Raw genomic sequence first — 23,735 nt, 5'->3', positions numbered from 1 at the left:
AGACCCTGCATAACCACAATCCTTCTCAATTCTGGTCTTCAGGGAGCCACTAATAAACAATAGGAATTTGCAGAAGTTTTTTACCATAACATGCCTGAGGGTTTATCTTTCCATTTAAAATTCAGTTTCTTCTTCCTGACTTTCATCTAACCATGCTCATTTCTACTGAATCCTGACATCAATCTTTTATTCTGAGTTTTTGCTTCTGCAGCCCTAGATGCATGCTTTAAGGAGGCATTAGCAGGGCAGTGATTAGAAGCAGAAAGGTAATGAAAAAGATAGACAGAAGGAAGAACTTCATTCTAGAGCCCTTTTACTTTCCTGCATGGCTTTTAGAAAAATAACCACCTCCTCATGCCTTAGTTTCCCCATCTGTGAAATAGGAGGAAAAATCCACCCACCTGCCCTGTCTTGCATGGATGTTTTGAGATTTAAATGAGATAAAATATGTCAAAGCTCAAAAAAACATCTCACGTATATCATATGAAGTCATTACAATTTAGTACTGTTAAAAAAAAAAAAAAAGTTCAAACTTGAATATGCCAAAAAAAATGCTTGTGCCTTTAAATGGCAATAGGGGATATGGGCTGGCCAGTTTTTTACCAAAGAATAAAACTTTAAAATTTTCAGCAAACCAAGTAGTTTTGAAGACTAAACTTTGTGATACAATATTCATTACAAATTATCTCAGAGTTACTCTGTCTATACATTCCTCTAGCTCAGTGGGTCTCCTCTGAGACCCACTTTTATATAATGTAACCCATCAATAAAATATACATGTAATGACCACCACTGTACATTTGTTTATAAATTTTATATATATATATATATTACCTTTCTAACACATTATTTACCTTATAAATTATTCATGAAAACAGAAAATTTAAGGCATGAAAAAATATATAAATATAAGTATTAATATTTTTTCCCTGAACTCTACTTTGACACCACTGCTATAAGCCAGTGGTTTCAAACTTTTTTAAGCTATGGAACGCTCTGTTCCAACACCAAATTTTAAAATGCAAACCAAATCTATAAAACAAATACAGAGCTGCTCTGATTAAAGTGGGAATAAGGGAACCAGAACCTGGAGGTCTGTGATGAAACACTTACGGTTCCAGAAAGCACAATTTGAAACAACTAATCTTGAGATCAGACTTTCCATTAACCTCTTTAAAAATAAATAAATGTGGATGGATCTAGAGACTGTCATACAGAGTGAAGTAAGTCAGAAAGAGAAAAACAAATATATATTAATGCATATATGTGGAACCTAGAAAAATGGTACAGGTGAACCAGTTTGCAGGGTAGAAATTGAGACACAGATGTAGAGAACGAACAAACATATGGACACCAGGGTGGGGAAGCGGCGAGGGGGGGGTGTCTGGGGGGGGGGGATGATGAATTGGGAGATTGGGATTGACACGTATACACTGATGTGTGTAAAATGTATAACTAATAAGAACCTGCTGTATAAAAAAATAAAGTTCAAAAATTCAAAAAAAAGTACAAAAAATAAAGAAATGTGCTTTTACTCAATAGTGCTGTTTCCTTAGCTGGAAGTCAAAGATGTTATAAGAATCAGCTGAATACTCAGGACTATATTTACTGCCGATACACAGTTAAGGATACTGTTGACTATATAATAAAGTGTCCCTCTGCAGGCTTCCAGGGAAGAAAATTTTCTCAGGCCTCAGTACCAATAAATGTTAAACTCCTAATAACTATGTGTTATATCATGGACTGTGAATCTAGTTTCTTTTGAGACAGTATAGTATACAATGTTATCTTTCTTATTTTCTAGGAAGCTTAACAGTAAAACTTTTGTCCCAACTAGGCAATCAGAGAGGGACTTTATTATATGCATCTCAGTGCATTTTTACCACTTGTATTAATTTTGCATCTCCACTCCTTTTAGGTTTAATCTTGATTCTCATTTTTTCTATCCTATTCTATTATAAACAATTATGACAAACTCCTCAAATCTTTTTGGAATCAGTTAAGATACAAACGATAAAACTCAACACTCAAACCTGCCACTTGGCACCATCAGCTTCCCATTCCTCCAGGAGGGAAACCTCGGAATTATCTGTGGTAACTAATGCACTAATTCCATCAGCCCCCACTACCTAACAATCTAGCCTCTGCTTTATCACTTATAATCATTTCCTATTCTTCATTCCCACTGCCATTACCATTCACCTCGACTATTATAGTACAACAGGTCTTCCCACAGCCAATCCATTTTACATGCTGCTTACAATCAATCTTTCTTAATCATTATCACCACGTATCACACCTTTATCTTTTCAAACACCTATTAAAGGTTTCCCACTAGAAAAGACTACACTCCTTAGTCTGGCATTCAAAGCTTGCCATATTCTGATACCAATCAACAGTTTTGTCCATTTTTCCTACAACCAAGTTTCTCTCTGGACACATTAAACTTTCTGTCGCATATGCCTCATCTCTCTCTCTGGGTCTTGGATCATGCTGTTCCCATTACTTGCAGTGTTCCCTACCTACCCTCGCTGCCACACTACCTCCAGATTTCTACAACGCCAAATACTAGCCATCCTTGAAGACAGAGCTCAAATGGCATTATTTTAACAAGCTTTCAAACTCCAAATTGAAAATCCCCTTAACCTACCTCTGTATTCCGAAACCAGTATATCTAATTTTTCACATATTCATCTCCTATCATTCTCTATCTGTGTATAAGACTATTTATCTCTCTACTTACACATATATGTAAACATATACAATTCTCCTAGACCAGTGACTCTGAAGCCTTTTTTGTTTTTTAGCTGTAAAATCCATTTTTCACATAAGATGCAATGAGAAAGCCCAGTAAGGAAGATGAACTTTTAAAGGAGCTTTTCTGGTTGCAAGGGAGAAGGGCTGAGAACACAGCTAGAACTTCACGCCCTCTGCAGACATCTTCACAAAGCACAGAGATACAGCACACCAAACCACACCGTCTGTGAAGACAAGCAGTATACTCACTTTATTCACCTATCTCCCATGTAGGAAGGCAATACTGTGTAAAATCAGATAGTCCTGGAGTCAAATCATAGCTCTGCTGCTTATAAACTGTGTTCTCTATGCAAACCCCTAATCTCTCTGAACCTAAATCCTCATCTGTAAAATGGAAATGGTAAAATCTATCTCATGTGATGACCACATGAGATAAGACACATAAAAGTCATACTTCATACCTAAGACATGCATCAGTACAAAAGAATTCCCATTCCCTTTTTCCTCCCCGTACTTTCTTTCCACATCATGTAGTCAAATGCCTAGCATATGATAGGAATTAAATAATCATTTCTTGAATGAATTAATAAGTGGATGAACAGCTGAATGAACAGTTGTCTAAACAAAACATAAAAAGACTTAGAAAAGGGATTTGATAACAAGTACAGAAAAAAGACATGGTAGAGAAATACTACATTAGAAAAAAGGAAAATACCTTACACAGAACTTTTATGGTTAGAAAAGAAAAAAGTGGTACTTTATATATTTAAAAACTGGAGACTTTTCAGTAAAAGTTTACTACCAAAGAAAGAAGCTAACATGAAAGAATTATTTACACACATCATTTTAAGGCTTATGTGTGAATAATACGATTATCTGGCTAATATCTAAATTCAATTTACATCCAACAGCTTAAAGATAAGAGTTAAACTAAATTAAACTATAGTGAACGATCAGCATGCTTTTTTAAATGAATTTTATTTCACTGATTTATGTATGACTGTTATGGAATGGTGTTCTGATTTTTTTTAAATGTGTTTCCTTGTTTCTCAAGTTACAAATGTAAAGTTCTGCAATTGTATTTAAAATCTTTTGGAGGTAGATGTACACAAAAGAAATACCTCAACACAAATCACTATGACATATAATGAACCCAAAAGGAATAGGCATATATCACTAAAGACAAGATGTTAAGTTTGATAAAACAAAATCTGACCTTTAATATTTTTGAAAATTAGTTAATAAACATAAAATGTGGCAAGGCTTACAGTCCACAGATTTTTAAACTCTTCTGGCATCCTTGGGGGTCTGTCTACAAAAGCAAACGAGTATATACATGCTAGAGACAAAAAAAAAAAAAAAAAGGCAAATAAACATGATCCCATTGGACTGTAGTTTAAATAGAGGGCTGAAATCTAAATGATTTTTCTGTATTCCCAAAACAAACACACAAAACTTCATGCAATGGATAAAAATCAATAAAAGAAAAGTAACAGCATAAAAAAATTAGTGACATTATTAGCACAATACTCTTGAATGGTAAACTACAAGTCAAGATTATATCTCATTCTTAAAGTTATTTATACTTCTTTAAAAATGAGAAAAACAGCTCAGAAACTAGATTACAAATATCTCTGTTAAAAACTTCACTCCATCAGAGCAACAAGGTTAAAGAATGATTTACCAAATTTGACTCCCAAAGATGACTATAACAGAATGCTTTTAATCTGACTTCATGAAATATGTGAAATCCCTTCCCCTTCTCACTAACTACATGAAGGCTAAAGTCAATACATTATGAAATGAAACTATTACAAAATTACTAGCATTCCAAAAACAGATGTATATCTCATGTGAACATTGTAGGTCTATGTATCAGTAAATAATTTTGTATACAAGGTATGATTACAATTTTTTAAAAATAATGAATGCCTAAATACAGAAATAATCAAACATAACAAAATGTCAAAATGATTATCTCTGAATGATGAAATTATTTCCTTCTTTTTTCTTCTAGAGATTTCAAAATCTCTCAAAAGTGTTACCTTTACAATGAGAAAAAGTTAACGTTACAGAAATATAAATACGTATGTATGTATAGATGTGTATATCTGAATATGTATGTTTGTAAATGGCCTACTCTAGCCTAATTTATAGAAACAGCAGGGCCCTGGTGTAAAAATGAGAAAAAGTAAAATATGAAGTTACCTCATATAATTTGATAATTTAGAAAATATTCTCAAATCTCCCTAATGTAACATGGCAGTTAAAAGTTTGGATGTAGAGTCAGGAAGACCTAATGAAATCCCAGCTCCACCACTTAATAGCTGGGTAACTTTGGAAAAGTTATTTAACTTCTTTAACCTTCAGTTTCTTCATCTAAAATTTGGGAATAATATTATCCAACTAACAGGGCTAGTAAATGAAATCATGGAAAGATGTTAGTGCATAATGCCTATTTAGTGATGGTAGTAGTATTTCCTCTTCCTGTAACTCTTTGTGGCGCCAAGCTGCAGCTTAAATGAACTTCCTTAGAGAGGCTTTCCCTAAATTAAGTTCCTATATTCCACTATTTCATAGTGGCCTGTACATTTCCTTTAATAATCATCAGAATTTATAATTATTTATTTATACAAATGCATCCACAGTGCATAGCATACCATACATACTTAGTAAATTATAAATTAATTAATTTATGAAGAAAGATGTTTCAATTTGTAATCTTCCCACTGATATCATTAAAATTTTGTCTCTATATAATCAGTGGGATCTTGATTATAAATGTTATTGACTGTGATATGAATGGGTTATCTAAATTTGAGTTCAGTACTTCTGGGGGCAACTGCATGAGGGAAAGAAAAGAACATCCCATCCCTGGTACTTCAGTCTACCTCTACATAATTAGTCACAATGACAGAATCACAGTAACTACATTTTGTCCTTTGATCTTCCATTAATGAGTCTACTAAAAATGAAGGTTAAAAAAAATTTCAAGTTTCTTTGTTGGCTTTTAGCTTACCCACTGAGTTTTCTTTTAATCACCACCTGCTAGAACTGTGATTAAATCAGCTATTTACTGATAAGTCAGGGAGCGCTGCTAGATAACATTAGTGTGCTGGCTCTCAAAGTGTGGTCCCTGGACCATCAATACCAGAATCAACTGAGAATTTACTAGAAATGCAAATTATTGGGCTCACCCTAGATTTACTGAATCAAGAGCCTGGAGGTGAAGTCCAGCAGTCTTAGGGTTTAGCAAGGCTCTGGGGTGATTCTAATGCACATTGAAGTTTGAGAACCATCACATTAGTGGATTTAGTCTTTGTAAGCAATAGGCTGTTTCATCGGTTTTCATCAATTTGCCAGGCTTTATAGTTCATCATTAAACTTCTAATATTGGAGTATAATCTCTAAAATACTCTAAAATCAGAAATAGGACATGTGTCAGAAACATAAGACAGACAACCAAAGAATGACTGTTTAATACACTGTTCTATCCAGATATGCTGTGTAGTCAATTCATGATGTCTGTTTTCTTTTATTATAAATTAACTCCCTCTACATCTCCTCCTAAAAAGGTCCTTGCTTCAGAACCACTAACTTCGAGTAAAGCTAGAAGGTGACAAAAAATACAAACACTGTTTTCAAAGGTTTTGTAAGTCACAGGAAAGAGAAAATGATCTAAGCCAAAAATGTAATTAAAAGTGTTACCACTACATGGAAAGATATACACAATTAAGTCAAAGATTCAAGTGGGTTCTAGATTAATCTTTAGAGATATAAAAGCGTTCTAGATTAATCTCTATTTCAGAGATATAACTCATTAATAAATGATAGTAAACTTCCACAACAAGATTGCAAACGTGGCTTAATGATAGGAAACTTATTAACATAATATAACACATCAGTAGGTCAAGTGTGAAAAAAGCAATCATCTCAAAGATATCCTTTTTGGCATTTGATAAAACTCAACTCCCCTTCATTTTCTTTTTTAAATCCAGAAATATAAAACTACTTCCTCAAAGTGATTTAAACCACTGTAAACCAAAAGTCAACATCATGCTTAATAGTGAATACGAAAAACATTTCCATTAAAATCAGGAATAAAAAGATCCATTATCCTCACTCCTAGTTATTAATGTTCTGTAAGTTCTGACTTAAAAGAGAAGCATTATTTGTGGACAATACAATTCTCTACCTAGAAAGCTCAGAAGAATCCACTAAAAAATTAAGCTGATTAAATTTTTAAAATTTAATTTTTTATAGTAGTATTACCACTATATGTAAACATATACAGACTTAAGTCACAGCTTCAAATGCATAAGACTGTAAACTGCAAAAATACAGCTTTAATACAAAAACAACAGAACTTCTGAGAAAAGAGAAATAATAATGGTATTTCTAACAGAACTAGAATGTAAACTTCATGAGATCTGGGGGGGGGTTGTTGTTTTATTCACTGGTATATTGCCTAGCAAACAGTAGGCACTCAACAGGCATTTGTTGAATGAATAAATGAAAAGCACTAGCATTTAATAATCCTTTATGTCAAATGTGGTCTGCCTACAAGTGACAGTCTCAGACTGTCTATTACAAGTCCACAATGAGTTAAAGAGTTTGCACCAGAATGTGCATCACTGTGCACATCATTTAATTCCTCTTGTAACACAGGAAAACTATCTCAACGAAGGAAGCAGAGGACTTTTACAATCCGGCTCAAGCTACTTATCTCATAAAAGACAATGAGAAATAGTTCACATACTGGCTACACTGGGTGGCACCTCTTTAGACTAAATGTTGGGAGTTGAAATGAGAGGGAAAAACAAAAAGAAACTAACTTCAAACCAAAGAATAATTTGTAAAAATAATGTCTGGCTGCTGAAATGTGGTCATAATTAGGTCACTGTGTCTTTTAAAGGAAGCTTATGAAACATGAAAGCAACAAAAAATTTAAGGATAAATTCTTTTTGTCAACCGAATGGCAGGTTCTAATCAGGAAATTCAGACATCCCAGTAGCGTCTAAATGAATGAAGTCTTTATACTTTCAGAGCAGATTATAATAGATAATCACAGGAATTAAGGCACGTAAAGAAGTTATGCTCTAAGTTAACATAAACACTTCAAGTATATACTTCATTCGTTACTTTAAAGTGGGTCCAATACCGTAGTGTCATCTCAAATGTAAAAGTAAAACAAAGAACTGAGCCAGTGCTGGCGGTTTAAAAAATGAGGAACAAGTGAGGAATAGTCAAATTAACACTAAATTATAGCAGACAGGCTCTGCGAAAGTAAACTGGGCTGATATTCAGAAAACCAGGTATATAGCCCTTGAACCCAAAACTAACCCAAAACACATTCTAGGGCAAATCACCTCATCTCACTGTTCTTCAGTTTCCTCGGGAGTTAATAAAAAGACTCTCAGATTTTCTATTCAGTCAAAGTAACTGATACTACCCGGATTCCTCTGTTTCTGAATAAAGGCAGATAGGTGGTCCTACAAAAATATGCTGAGGTTCAATTCTATCTATAACCCTGTAAAGTCAAACTAATTAAAAGGTATAGACATTTATATAGAGATCTACAATGAACACCTTTCTATTTTCTATATAAATGATTTACACAATCTGATTCAATCCACATAAGAAATCTGAGAGATGAATATGTTTATCTGAATTTTACAAATAGAATTCCCAGCAATATAAAAAAGAGAACTAATGGCACTCACTCAGATTTGTATGACTGCACAAGACCATCCTTCCTTCTACAAACCAGCCATGACATATAGCTACAATTTTCTAAGGAAGCAGTAGAGGTTTCAAATAAATCAAAGACACTCAAAATACAGAATGTTAAGGACTTCCCTGGTGGCGCAGTGGTTAAAAATCCGCCTGCCAATGCAGGGGACACGGGTTTGAGCCCTGGTCCAGGAAGATCCCACATGCCGCGGAGCAACTAAGCCCGTGTGCCACAACTACTGAGCCCGTATGCCACAACTACTGCAGCCTGCGCTCCTAGAGCCCGTGCTCCACAACAAGAGAAGCCAATGCGATGAGAAGCCCACGCACCGCAACAAAGAGTAGCCCCTGCTCGCCGCAAGCAGAGAAAGCCTGCGCGCAGCAACGAAGACCCAATGCAGCCAAAAATAAATAAATAAATAAATTTTAAAAAGAAAGAAAGCAAAATAGATAGGTGATGAGTGACATAAAAATGTTCTAACCTCTTTTCAGCTTTAGCAACTCCCATGGAAATTATCCTCCTAAATTATACTATCCCATTCTGAACACACCTTCCTATTCATTCTATTAAATTCAACACCTACTAGGTACCTAACAGGTACCATGTAGTGTAAAACAGGAAAATTAAAACAAGCTCTGTACTCATGAAGCTTACAGTGGGGAACAGAAATACACAAGTAAATAGATCCCTGGAATACAGTAAAATAAGGACTTTTATAAGAGTATACTACAAGGTGCCACGGCACACAGAAAGGAATTAACAAGACCGGACAGGCCAAGGACGTCTTCTTGGAAGATGAAACATCCAAGCTGATGTTTTCCATTTTGTTGTATTTTCTATACCTCCAGTTCTCTTAATTAATCTTCTATTTTACTTAATTTCATATTTCACTGAACCCTCCAAACCCTTCTCCTTCTCCCATTTATCTACAAATTGGTCAAATCCTTCATACCTTTCTATTCCATCCCTCCCCACCAGCCTAGGCTCAGTGATCAGAGACTCAAACATCTAGAATTTCAATATTCTTCTGTTACATCTGCCCTTCAAATCCCTAAATCAACCCAATCATCTTTCTTTTCCAGTCCTATGCCCAGCAGTTGATCACAGCTATAGAAAATTATACAACCCTGCTGTTAGAGCCCTTTTATAAGCTTTGCAGAGTCCTTGACAAATTAGGTAACACTAAGCATATTCCTAATTAGCTTTCTCTCCCTAACTCCACTGTTGCCATTACAAACCTTCACCACTCTCAAGCTTTCCTACCTCCCATCCTTGCCAACCCCAGCCAGTGGCCTTGCCTGCTTCTTCAAAACGGTATGAATGATAATTATGCATAGCTGAAAATATTACTTCAGACTATTTTTTGTGGGTAAAAAAAAAAAATTTGTGTGTACTGAACTAACCCAGAAACCTAACATGCTTAACATGGTTTCATTGTGAAAACAGATTCAGTCCCAGACAAAGGACTTAAAAATAAACTTTGACCTGCTACCTGACAATTTCAGCTACTAAAAATACAGCCAAAAACCAAAAGTAATAAGTAAACTCAACTCTCAAAATTGATATTAAGTTTATGCACCAAAGATCAAGTAACTTTTCTCAGAAGAGAAAGTGTATCAGGCATCAGGCTTTCCTAGAGTATGACTTCTTATTTTAGATACAAATCTAATAAATTTAATTTCTAGTCTATAGTAGGCTGCAAGCAGCATGCAAAAGGTGGGGGAGGTGAAACACTGCCAGAGCATGGCACAAGAACAGCAACAAAATTAGCAGATGCAAACGAGAGAGAAAACATAAAACTCTACCAAAAAAATTTATAAATTCAAAGAGCATAGCAAAGTAGGACTATTTATCATAGAAACAAACTACACTTTATGGCTCTATGGTACCCTAGGGCATCACTATAGTACAAGTAGATTGCAACACCTGATATTTACAATCAAATTTCAGTTAAAAAAAGATTAAACTGTACCTGGTATTCCATTTATACATAGTCATAAATGTGCTATAATAAACTTACTATAGAAATATTTTCATTAAAATGGTCAAAATAAGATCCATTTCATCACTTAGATTAACTCATGTATTTATAAAATAAATATATTGAATGTTTATTCTCTATGATATATATGGCATGGATGCCCTTGTATTTAATTCTATTAGTCAGAATACAGATTTACATCCCTATAAAAAAATTAAGCTAGTCTTTTGCTACTAGTCACTCTCTCCATTCAAAAATAAGACAATAACTGCACGATTTAAAAACTGAGGAGATAGTTTGGCTGATTTTTACATACTGCAGGCACAGCACAATTCTACATTCAAGCAAGAAAAACAAATACTAAAGAAAACTGAGAAGTTCTTCAGCATCTCTAATCACACACTAGTTAACCAAGTCACTCATTAGTCAGTTTCTATCCAGTGTTGTTTCAAATAAACTTTCTAAAAGTAAAATTATTTTATTAATCAACTTTAAAAGTAAAATGAATCACATAGACCAATGTCTGAAATTTGAGTATACAGCAGAAAGCATAAAAAGAAAAGAAAAATGAAACTGCTTAAAATTTGCACTTAGAATTTGCTTTGGAACTTGATAAAATGATTCCTTAAAATTCATCTGGAAGAATAAAAATAGGAAAAGAGACAAGAAATATTTTAAAAAGAAAAGTTATGCAGGTGACCCTGAACTGTAATACCAAATATTAAAACATATTAAGAAGCTATAATAACTAAAGTAATGTAGTACTGGCAAAGGAATAGACAATTCAGTGGACAAAGCAGAAAACTCAAAAATAATAATTTATTATCTGATAAAGGTAGCATTTCAATTCTGAGAGAAAAGGGAGGTTTATATAATTTGTGGTGGTGAGACCACTGGCAAACCAACTTAAAGTAAAATTGTTTTAACTTAGAACCCTCCCTGGCACAATACAACAAAATAATGGATTAAATATTAAACTGTAGAAACTAAAAGCCTGAAATATAAGAAGTACATGATGATTTGTACAAAAGTTGAGGGTAGGACTTTCTGTCAAAGTGGAAGTAATAAAGTACAAGGCTGATTTAACTACGTTAAAAATGAAAACAAACATATTAAAAAAGAAATAAACCTTAAGGAAACCAAATGATGAAGGGTATGGGGGACTGCGGGGAGACTGCCATATATGATCGATAAAGGCTCAGTGCCTTTAATATATTAAAAGCCCTTAATAAACAATGGGAAAAAAACAAGAACTCAGTAAAATTGTGCTAAGAATATGAACATACACCCACAAATGAAGAAATATAAATGGCCAAAATATTTTCAAACTCATTAGTCAAAGGAAAGCTGTAATGTAAAATAGTTAGAGAAAAGCACAATATTTCTACTGTTTAAATGTCAGAGAGAGGTGGAGGGGGGTACTCTCATAACTATTGATAGGAATGTAAAAAACCCAACTTTCTTGGAGGAAAAATTAGGAAGTTACTATCAAAAAAGCTTTTAGACTCTTAGACTTCAGTAATTCACAGGCACACACAGCCAAAATATAAGCATCTCTTGGTAAAAGATTACAGATAGCTTTTATTTTCTTCTTTTTGCTTATCTGTGTGAGAACCTTATTACCTCTTCTGACTTAAGTAACTCATTTAGAAGTTGCCTCAGTTTCCTTGAAAAATAAAGGTCTCCCTTCTTTATTTAGGCTCCAGAGTTCATCAAACAGTAACTCATCTACAAAACGCTAGAAAAAGTTGATGCTAAAATGGCACTTGATAAAATATCTATTCCTGACAAAGTCTTTAAAAAACTAGTCACTCATATTCTTGGGTGTAGAGAAATACTGTTTGACTTCACTTATACAAGGTGCTTAGAATAGTCAAATTCATAGAGTCAGAAAGTACACTGGTAGATGCCAGGGGCCAGGGATGGGGGGCGTGGGGGGAATGGGGAGCTAGTGTTTAAAGGGGACAAAGTTTCAGTTTAGGAAGGTGAAAAATTTGGGAGATGGATGATGGTGAGTGCTGCACAACAATGTGGATGTACTTAGTGCCACTGAACTATACAGTTAAATATGCTTAAAATAGTATGTTTTATATTATGTGACTTTTACCAATATTAAAAAACATAAAAAAAGAGTGAACCCCCCCAAAAAATGCTAGAAAAACTTTAAATACATCCTCCCTCCCTTCCTCCTTCCCTCCCCCTCCCTCACATGTTGCTATGCAGAGATCTCCTGGTGCATTATTTTTTTACACCAAACATAAAAGAATGTCTACAGAATGGCACTCCATGTGTAAAAAGGAAAAAATAAGTGTATATTCATTATGTGCTTATAATGTGGATAATGAAAGTCAGCAAGAATACCCAAGGAAGAATAAAAGTTGTTACTTAAAGGGAAGAAATCAGGCAACAGGAATAGGAAAACTTTTTACCGTATAACAATTCTTAAATTACTACCAATTAAAAACTAAATTAAAACAATTCTTTCATGATAATACATATTTTAAATATCTATGAATTGAAAGATTATATATAAATTTATTTATATATAAATAATACATATCATATACATGTCACATTACTCAATATTAGCAAGGCATACATACACTATTGGTAGGATTATAATCCATTAAAGCCTTTATGGAAGGTCACCAAAAACCTTAAAGGAGGGACTTCCCTGGTGGTCCAGTGGTTAAAACTCCGCCTTCCCAGGCAGGGGACTTGGGTTCGATCCCTGGTCGGGGAACTAAGATCCAAAATCCAGAGGGGCAACTAAGCCCGCGAGCAGCTGCGGAGGATCCCACATGCCGCAACAAAGATCCCTCGTGCCAGGACTAAGACCCAACGCAGCCAAAAATAAAATAAATAAATAAATATTTTTTAAAAAAAGAAACTTAAAGGAATTATTCCTAATGAAATATCCAGTCACATGCTCAAAGATATAGATACAGAGGAAGAGAAAGGGGGGTGCGGAGAGGAGGGCAGGAAGGAAAGAAAAGGGGAAGGGAAGGGAGAAGAGAGATCTATACCTGTAAGTAAAGGAAGTTCATTACAATCTTATCTATAAAACTGAAAAATCAGAAATAACCTAATGTATCAATACTTAACAAGACTGCTTAAAGACATCATAATGGAATACAAACTACTGCAGCTACAAAGACAATGCCATATATTTATCAACATGGAAAGGGCCTATGATATTATATAATAAGTAAAAACCCAAGTTACACAACAGCAGCTATAATATGGGATCTTGGCATTTATTTTTTATGTGCATTAGAAAGGAAGTAGAAAGATAAATAGCAAAGCATTAACAGTGCTTTAATTCAGCGGAGTTTTAAGTGCTCTTTATTATCTTTCTGTAATTTCTTTTCAGAAAATAACATGAACTGCTTCTAAAATATAAAAAAATACTTCATTTTGAAAAAAATATTGATATAATAATTCCCCTACCCATAAAATTTGCATGGTTTGTGATTTTTTTTTTTTTTTTTTTTTTTAGACGGGACAGGTATTTTGTTCTTTTGTGTTTTTTTTAGCTGCATTGGGTCTTTGCTGCACGTGGGCTTTCTCCAGCTGCGGCGAGCAGGGGCTTCTCTTCGTTGCAGTGCGCAGGCTTCTCACTGTGGTGGCTTCTCTCGTTGTGGAGCACGGGCTCTAGGTGCGGGCTTCAGTACTTGTGACACACGGGCTCAGTACTTGTGGCGCATGTGCTTAGTTGCTCCGCAGCATGTGGGATCTTCCCAGACCAGGGCTCGAACCCAGGTCCCCTGCATTGGCAGGCAGATTCTTAACCACTGTGCCACCAGGGAAGCCTGGTATTTTGTTCTTAACATTATGAAATCCACCAATACAAAAGTGAACCAAATCTTCTGGCTCCAAATCTACAATCCTTTCCACTGTACCATGTTATCTTAATCACTCACTTATATGTGGTATTGCTGTCCTTAATTTATCCTTTAAAATATTTATATTTTATTACAAATTCCAGATAAGTGAAGTTTTATTGTATACTTAAAACAAATGTTATCTCTGCTCACATCCTTCTAAAGGATTAGAGACATAAAGGATGCTGATAATCCCAAATTCTAGGTTGGAAGAGGCAAAATTAAAAAATACAAACAGTATTTGACTTAGAAATGGGTTGTACTCCAAGTTCAACTGTTTGGAAGTAATTCCACACAAAAAGAATGTTATTTTTGTTGTAGAAATAAGTATTAATTGACTGCCAGGCCAGCCCAAAAAGTTTAACCCACAACTGGCAGAAACATATTACTAGTATATTGTTATCCCTATTAAATACACATTACCAACCCACGTAATCTAGGAATAGGTAGAAAGCCACAAAAGGTTAGTAACACTCAAAAACTGGTCATAACCTGGTTCTTTCAAGACAGAGAAACAGGAAGAAAACAGTTATTCAAAGATAACAGGTTAAGGATTATTTCTCACTACTCTTCCCCAGAACCGGGGTTTGTGACTCTATTTATTCTGTCCTGGGAAAAAATGTTATGCCAGTTAGAAAACCTAATGACTACAGTATTTTTTAAAAAGGCATATGGTGTTTTACTTGAGATTGTTTAAATGTCTGTGCAGAGATGTCAAAAAAAAAGAAAAAATTGCAAAAGGTGACATACTCATACCAATATATACTTTTGTGATGTATTTTAAATATGCTAAAAATATGCACACACATATTCATATGACATATTAAAACACACCACAGAATAAGTCAATTCCCATTTCTTTGGAGGTAATATAAAACTGCACATGTCTCACATCTAGAGAGAATCAGAACTGTGCCTCTGTAAACTTAAAAACAGCCATGGATCCTGACTCAACAGAGTCAAGATCAAAAAGATCCATTCCTCTATATTAAGAATCTACTATTCTTTTATAAAATCACACCTTTTTAATTTTAAGAGTTTACATTCTGTTTCAACAGAATTTATTGTAAGGAGGAAAGCACATAATCATAGATAATGAATTTTAATTTCCTACCCAAAATTACTAACCACTTTCTGATATATTTTCAGTACTGAAGAATCCATTTTTATCGAGTAACTTTTTCAAAGATTAATTTTGACCTATATACATTTAAAAATAAGTTTTCAAAATCTCAGCATATTAAAAACAATGAATTGACAAAATGCTACATAACATACTGGTAGCTAACTTATAGCTACCAGTAAATTTTGCAAATGTAGCTACATGAAAACGAGTGCCCAAAACTTACAACGCTGGTACATACTCAGTTACACAACTGGCATGATAATCAAGTGCAATACAATATACCCAGAGCTATAGTCACAGGATTTTCAGAAGGACTAAGTATAAATATATTAAGTAAATTCACAAAAGAACATTTTTAAGAAACACACTTCAATATTATCCAGACTGCCTACAAAATGGAACACGAATGTAATCTTAAACCTCCCAATCAAATCTGATCTGCCAAAGTAACCAAAAATTAACAGCCCCAATCACTAAAGAACTGCGAGACAATGACAATCCAAAATAAGAGGAAGAAGTAAAAAGTAAATGGACGACAGTGTTAAGAGTAAATACAGAATAAAATCATGTAACATGTAAAATGTATTTTCCCAATTTCAATAAAAATGTAAGCGTACCAGAAAAGAAGTATTCTGTGTACTTTCCATATTTCTTCTGTGTTGTCCAATATGGTAGCCATTGCTACATGTAGCTATTTAAATTGATTAAAATAAAATGCAAAATTCAGTTGCTCAGTTACCTAGCTCATTTAATGTATTCAAAAGGTACATGTGGTTCATGGCTATCACACTGAAGAGCACAGAGATAGAAATTTCCATTACTATAGAAAGTTCTACCGGGCAGCATGCTGTAATAGACAAATCAATTTTTTCTCTGTAATTATAAAAATTCTTCCCATAAAACTGCAAACATTTCTCCCTGCACCTGAAACATTTTTATAACTTCCTAAGTCAGTATGTTGATGATTATAATTATTATTTTAAATACAATGATAAATGCTAACAGGACAGTGTCTACTATGTGCCAGGAACAATACTATGTGCTTTGACTCTATACCTCACTTCATCTTCATATAAACCCTATAAGGTAGATACAAGTCCACAATGCCTTATCTGAAACATGTATTTCACAATTCGGAAGTTTTCAGATTTAGAAAGTTAATACTAGGAACTTCCCTGGTGGCGCAGTGATTAAGAATCCGCCTGTCAATGCAGGGGACATGGATTTGAGCCGTGGTCCGGGAAGATCCCACATGCTACAGAGCAACTAAGCCCGTGTGCCACAACTACTGAGCCTGTGTGCCACAACTACTGTAGCCCGTGTGCCTAGAGCCTGTGCTCCACAGCAAGAGAAGCCACCCAATAAGAAGCCCACGCACTGCAGCAAAGAGTAGCCCCCATTCACCACAACTAGAGAAAGCCTGTGCAGAGCAACGAAGACCCAACGCAGCCATAGATAGAACTGGGAATACATTCTTTCACATAAATAAATAAATAAATAAATTTATTTTTTTGAAAAAAAGAAAGTTAATACTACACAAAAACCATATGCTACATAACACCCTCAGCAGGGTCTAGGGAAGCAATCAGAAACAGAAGAATGTATGAATATTAACATCAAAGATAAGTGAAGTTAATAAATAACCACATATCAGTTAGGTCCTGGTTCTGCCATCAAACTAGTTCAGAACAGATATTCCCATTGACCAGTGTAATAACTTGCATTTATACAATACTAGAATTTTAGAATTACAAATCCATGAATTTTTACCTATTTTTCCCCAAATAACTAAGGATTTTCAACACAGAATTATTAAAATGACTCTCCCTGAATTTCAAGAATTCATTTCTAAGACTAAACAAAATGTTCTTTCCTCTTGTAATTACATATCCTAAAATAAAGGCCTAGGTATTTTCTTTTCATGAAACAATTGATAGAGATATTTAATATAAATTCAAAATTATATTTTGTCACATTTATAAAATGATACATTCTTTCAATGCAAGCACTTAATTCAGTTGGATCTAGCAACTTAAACATTACCTAGTTTCATTTCTGAAAGGAAAAAAAGTATAAACAACCTTCAGTTACACAGTGCTTTTATGTTCTCAATTAACTTTTGCACATTTTCTCACTTTCAGGAAAGATTGTGACCAATTTTACAATTTGGAAATCTTCATTATTATTATACTTATAAACCAGTGCATATCTTAAAACATTCCAAATAGATACAGTTCACAAAAAGTACAAGGGTAAGTTTATCCACATATTTTAATGTAATTTAAATGTCAGGAATTAAGATAATTATTTAATAGTGACAAAATATAAAAGTAGGATAGACATTTAAAATATTCAACAATATGGCTATGTTTATATCCAAAATTATGAACCATCACAAATATAAGCATCCAATAAGGAGTATATTAGTATTCAATTTCTATGAAATCATACTTTCTCTTGGTTACCGATATGGCCTTGCTTAAAAAGATTTGGTGGTTAGGAATAGGAAATTGAAATAAATGCTATGATAATATGAAAATAGCAACTTAATCCAATATTTATTATAAAAATTAGACTTCATCACAAATAACAGTAATTAACTGAACAATTATTCATCTTTCCCATTATTACCTCATTACACCACACTAGTCACACATAAGTTGGTAAAAGTTCATTTGTAAACTAAGTTTTATCAATCAAAATAAGTTTTATTGGTTGAAATGTAGTTTAGCGTAATTTGTCAAGAGCATGGACTCCGGAGTTAGGCTTCCTGGTTCAAATCAAGGTTTTACCATTTGCTGTAATGGCAATTTTTGGTGTTAGGAACCTCTGGGTCTCAGTTTCCCCATCTATAAAAGGGACTAACAGTATCCTCACAGGGCTGTGGGGGGAGTAAATGAAATGGTATGTGGAAGTACTCAGGAGAATGCCTGGTACACATAAGAGCATTCGCTATTATCAATGGCATTATTAAAGCATCTCCGAAACTATAATATATTAATGTTAGCACTTTTTACCATTCAGAATTTCTTTCCTCCAGTTTCCTGAAAACCTTAAATGCACCAGGGAAACTCAATGTTTGAAGGAACCCTGTGGCAGTTTAATAAACATCTATTACTAATTGATTCATTTATATATTAGGTCCCTTTAAAGTCAGATTAAGGTAAGGATAGAACTGGGAATACATTCTTTCACAGCACATAACTTCATAATGTTAAATAACAGCCAAATGATACCATTTCACATATACAACTATGTCCTACTCTAGTGTAGCAATGAATAAATGGTTGTTGCTATTTATCTCAAAAACTCCCAAGAGAAGTGAATCTTACTGAGAAAATTATTAGTTCAGTTATGGATATACTAAGTTTGAGGTGCTAACAGAATACTTAACGGACGTTCGGGAAGCAGTCAAAAGTACAGACCTAAAGTTAGGAAGCTTACACTCAGAAGTTCATCACTCCCTCCTCTGTATTACCATGGAATTTTTCACATCCTATTACATGACAATTTTTAGTCTCCACAACCATTCTCTACTGCTAAACTATCTTGAAGGCATTTAGGTCCTGCTATATAAGGGCTTAATAATGTTGATTTTTTTTTTAAAAAATGCAAAACTTGCAGAATAGTACAACTAAGAGAGTGAATTTTATTGTTTATAATAAACTCTGATTTAGAAATTTTTTTTTCAATCTGTGGATTTTAAATAAGGATGAAATTTTCATTTGGAAGTATTCTTATAAAATATAAGTAGCATACAAACAAAATCCTTTTTTTTTTTTTTTACATTTGGTCACATGAGAATTACTAAATGCTACCAAGCAGTGAAAGCTGACATTATCACCAGGCCTATAAATCTGCAAAAGTACAATATAACGAGGCAAAGAAATTTATAAATGAGTAAAATAAGGAAAAGAAAGTCCAGTGAAGATTCCTTGAAGTGAGTTTAAATTAATTTAAATTCTTAAGAAGTCTGTCAAAATACCTGCAATGTAGATTGAAAAGATTTCACTTTCTAATTTACAGGCTACTTGAGTTCAATAACTTAAAAATGAAAGGCCTCTGGACCCTTCCAGCACATGTTATTCTAAGAGCTATGATAAGGAGCATGTAGCAAACGTGCTCAGTTACATGCACTAGGTAAGGGAAAGATGCTGTCATCCGCAACCCACCAGCAACTGTCTGACCACCAATCCTTTAGTTTAAAATTTGTAGAAGCGTTTCCTAGAGAATGCTGCAGTTGTAGTATTTGTCACCCAAACTTAAAATGTGGTCAGTCCCATCGAGGCTCTAATAGGAGAACAAACCGGCTGCCAGTTCTATATTTAATAGCAGATCCTGACAATTCCATTTGTGCCTGACAACTAGATGCCTGTCAGTGAAGCCATTCCCTGGAAATGACACTACAATACTGTTACTTATTTAGCGGGCATGGAGCCAAGAAAAACCAGCTCATTAGTGGTGAATGAGTAGGGAAGACAGTAGCCAGAGGATTAAAAAACAGCAATATACCACACAAACAGGCTTAGAAGAACTGTGAAAATGCAGGAGAAAAAAAGTAGAGATCCACAGAATGAAATTCCTACAACACAAAATTAACAGAGACTTAAGTCTGCACTTTCTCATTTAAAATCACATAAGCAAGGATCAAATGCATATTGATTCTAATTTTACATAAAAGCCTGAAAACCTCATGCCAATAGAAAATATTGGTAAATAAAAAAAGGACTCCCCTAATCTTGGCCCTGTTTTCCTGTTCTATGAAGCAATTCATAAGAAGAAAAAATAACTTCAGACTATAAATGATGAAGGTATAACTATTAGGAGTGGCCTCTCTATGAGGTCTGAAATAGAAGGAAAATGTACATTTCTTCTAAAGCTGTGGCCAACAATAACTTTCGCATTCTGAATCTAGCTTAAGCACATTAGTTGGGAAGATGTTTGCAAAAGTATTTCATAAGAAAGTGCTGAATTTAGCTTTTATTTTATTTTTTTCTGTTTTCTTAAGTGGCCTGCAGTCTATCCAATGCGCTAAGTAGAACCTCTCCTAAGTATAAATGACAAAAGGAAATACAGCTTTCTTCTTACAGAGAACTGTTTCTACAGATCAGGGGTCATCAAACTTTCTGTAAAGGGCCATATAGTAAATATTTTCAGCTTTACAGGCCAATATGGTGTCAGTCACAAAAACTCAACTCTGCCATGTAGCATGAAAGCAGCAATAGATAACAGATAAATAATGAGTGTGACTGTGGTCCAATAAAATCTTATTTTCAGAAACAAGCAGCCAGTCTATGGCCACAGTTTGCTGACCTCTGCTATAAAGCATGTTTTTTTACCTACTAATAAATACGTTATTTTAATAAATAACACCAAATTTGAAAGATGATCTCTGGGGTTTGCTTTAAAATATTTCATTAAAAAAAAAGTGAAGAGCAGAGAGAAAGGTTAAAGAAGACTGGCAAGGGGCTTCCCTGGTGGCACAGTGGTTAAGAATCCGCCTGCCAATGCAGGGGACACAGGTTCGAGCCCTGGTCCAGGAAGATCCCACATGCCACAGAGCAACTAAGCCCATGCACCGCAACTACTGAGCCTGCGCTCTAGACCCCACGGGCCACAACTACTGAAGCCCGCTCACCACAACTACTGAAGCCTGTGCACCTAGAGCCCGTGCTCCCAACAAGAGAAGCCACCGCAATGAGAAGCCCACACACTGCTACGAAGAGTAGTCCCTGCTCGACGCAACTTGAGAAAGCCCGCGCGCAGCAACGAAGACCCAGCGCAGCCAAAAATAAAATAAAATAAAGTAAATAAATTAAAAAAAAAAAAAAGACTGGCAAAACACAATTAGCGTTAGTCTGATGATGGATGCATGGAGTTCATTATACTATTACAATAATTTTACGAGTTTGAAATTTTCAAAATTAAAAGTTTTTAAAAATACAAGGTAGATCAATGAATTGGCTCTACAGGAAAATTAATTTCCTCACTTTACTACAAACATTCTAAAACATATCTAGTATTTTTAAACATAATCGACATAGTACAACATAAAAGTTTAACATAAAGCTACTAAACCATAGCTAAAAAATTTAAACGTACAAAAGTGTATACAAGCATAAACCCTTAACATTTTCCATAATTTAACAGACAGCCTCACCTCATACAACTCCTAAATTGACACATTTTATTAGTCTCATCTTAGCTAACAAAATGTGTTACCAATTTTTGGTTTTAGAATATAATTATTTTATAGGGTATATATCACTTAACATATCATAGGTTTATTATTTTTTCAAATAAATTAGTAAATACTTTTTTTTCTCAGTTTTAAACTCTAAGCAATAAATATGAATAGAAACAATTCACATAAACAAACGCTGTTTAAGGTCTTCAATAATTAAGAGTATAAAGGGATCCTGAGGCCAAAGTTTGAGAACCTGTGACCTGAACGTTTCTGATGCTGTTTAAAGTATGTTTACCAAGCAACCATTAGATACATGCTCAAACTCATTTTTCCTTTGAACAATAATCATCACAAAGTGGAGTTAATCCACTATGAAGGCTATCAATATACAACCATTTAAACCTTCAACAGAAACATTCTTTTAAAATTGCTGGGTATGTCATGAATAATGTATCCATAGGAAAAGAAGAGCTCTAATGTGTTGTCCCCCTTATGCAGAAAATCGTCTCCTGGACCAATAATAAAGAAAAACTAATATGCACCAGCAGACATTTCTAATAAATATGCTACCTCTCATCAAATCAAGATATGCAGTCTCACTCAATGAAAGAAGCCAGAAAGCAAGCTGAAAAGAGCTTTAGCAAAGAAATGTTAATGACTATGCAATTTCTCAAAAACTAAAGAAATGTGTTTTTTAAATGTCCTAAGTTTTTTCTCAGGTTCTGAAACACAGTGATTTCAAATATTATCAAAACTGAAAACTACATTAGGCTCACAGAATTATTATGACTGACACTTGAGAAAAACTGAGAACTCTGTGAAAATATTTCCAACTATCCAAGAATATAATCAATGTCAAAATTTTCTAAATCTAAAACTAAAATAGCAATAAGCAATCCATAACACAGATTTGGGCAAATAATCAGAGCACAAATGTCTGCATGAGTATTCATTCTTTTATGAAGATGAACCAATACTTACTTTTTGAATACAGTATCACTGTAGCATTTTTAACCAATTTGTCCCTTCCGTATACGGCTATTTAAAATGTTATCAGACTATTTCATTTTTACTTAAGTACAAATTTCCAAGTTAAGTTTTATAAATCTCGTTATTTCTATTGTCTTTTATCAACATGAATAAACTTAAAATAGTAATAACTGAGATACAGAGCCATACTTACATCATACTCTGCAATTCTGCTGCAAAGCTTACAGACTTCCCTGTACTTCTTCCACTACTTGAAGTGGCAGTAGACATTGGGCTGGCTGCAGTGTTATTCATCTAAATAAAAAAGAGAACTCAGCTTACAAAAATGTATCTAGCTATAAGTAAATGCATGGAAAATGGAAGCAATTATAAGTTACTTCAAAAAGTATAGAAATTTTTTAAATTCTGATTTGTTTTACGTAAATCTGATTTGTCCATACTTGTTCTTCATTAAAATGAAATTGTAAGGTAGAAAACTGCTTAGTCAAATATGATGTAAAAAAATTACTCACTTGGGTGATAAACTTTTCATTACATATTTTGTAATAAGTATTGGAAGAAAAATACTCATTAAAATATTTTAATAAAGTTCAGTGGTTTTCAAAATCCATTCCATGGAGCCCAAAGATTCCCCAGCAATATTTCATTGAGCTCCCAGTGGCCCCCAAGCAGTCCCATCCAGAACACAAGAACTCTGATTTTTCTATTTCATATATTGGGGCTCCAAGTAAGATTTCATTTAAAGAAAGAGCTGCACAGCTGCAAGATACAGAATTAGAAAACCAAAACATAATCTAATTCCCATTTGAACCATAGCCTACAATACAAATAATACAAATAAAGCCAATCAGTAGATCAGAAGTAAGCACTGTGATATTTTATAATCTCATGGTTAAATTACTCATCAATTTAAAATGTGACTTTTAAAAAAATAAAAAATAAAATGTGACCTTTTTTCCAATAAAATTAAGCTGGCGCATAATGGGAAAACTAGATGCTAATCCTAATATACGCCATTTTATTTATTACATGTGGCAGTCCCACAGACAAGAATTAGTGAAAATAACATTAAGGTA

The 23,735-nt window shown here is 34.1% G+C and overlaps 2 protein-coding genes across 12 annotated transcripts in view; one reads left to right on the top strand and one right to left on the bottom strand.

The window, feature by feature from the left end:
• The window catches only part of RUNX2 (RUNX family transcription factor 2), a 314,495-nt gene that overhangs the window by 16,262 nt on the left and 274,498 nt on the right, over positions 1–23,735 (top strand). The window lies entirely within an intron of this gene.
• SUPT3H (SPT3 homolog, SAGA and STAGA complex component) overlaps positions 1–23,735 on the bottom strand; it is a 447,741-nt gene that overhangs the window by 414,703 nt on the left and 9,303 nt on the right. For all 7 annotated transcript variants that reach the window (XM_073810671.1, XM_073810670.1, XM_019949881.3 and 4 more), the window contains one exon: positions 22,853–22,953. In XM_073810671.1, coding sequence (XP_073666772.1) covers positions 22,853–22,953 — 101 coding nt within the window. The remainder of the gene's footprint in view (positions 1–22,852; positions 22,954–23,735) is intronic.

The sequence above is a fragment of the Tursiops truncatus genome, chromosome 10 (genome assembly GCF_011762595.2).
Source record: "Tursiops truncatus isolate mTurTru1 chromosome 10, mTurTru1.mat.Y, whole genome shotgun sequence".
NCBI classification, from domain to species: domain Eukaryota; kingdom Metazoa; phylum Chordata; class Mammalia; order Artiodactyla; family Delphinidae; genus Tursiops; species Tursiops truncatus.
Note: the sequence above shows the minus strand (reverse complement) of the source record. Positions and strands in the feature narration are given on the sequence as shown.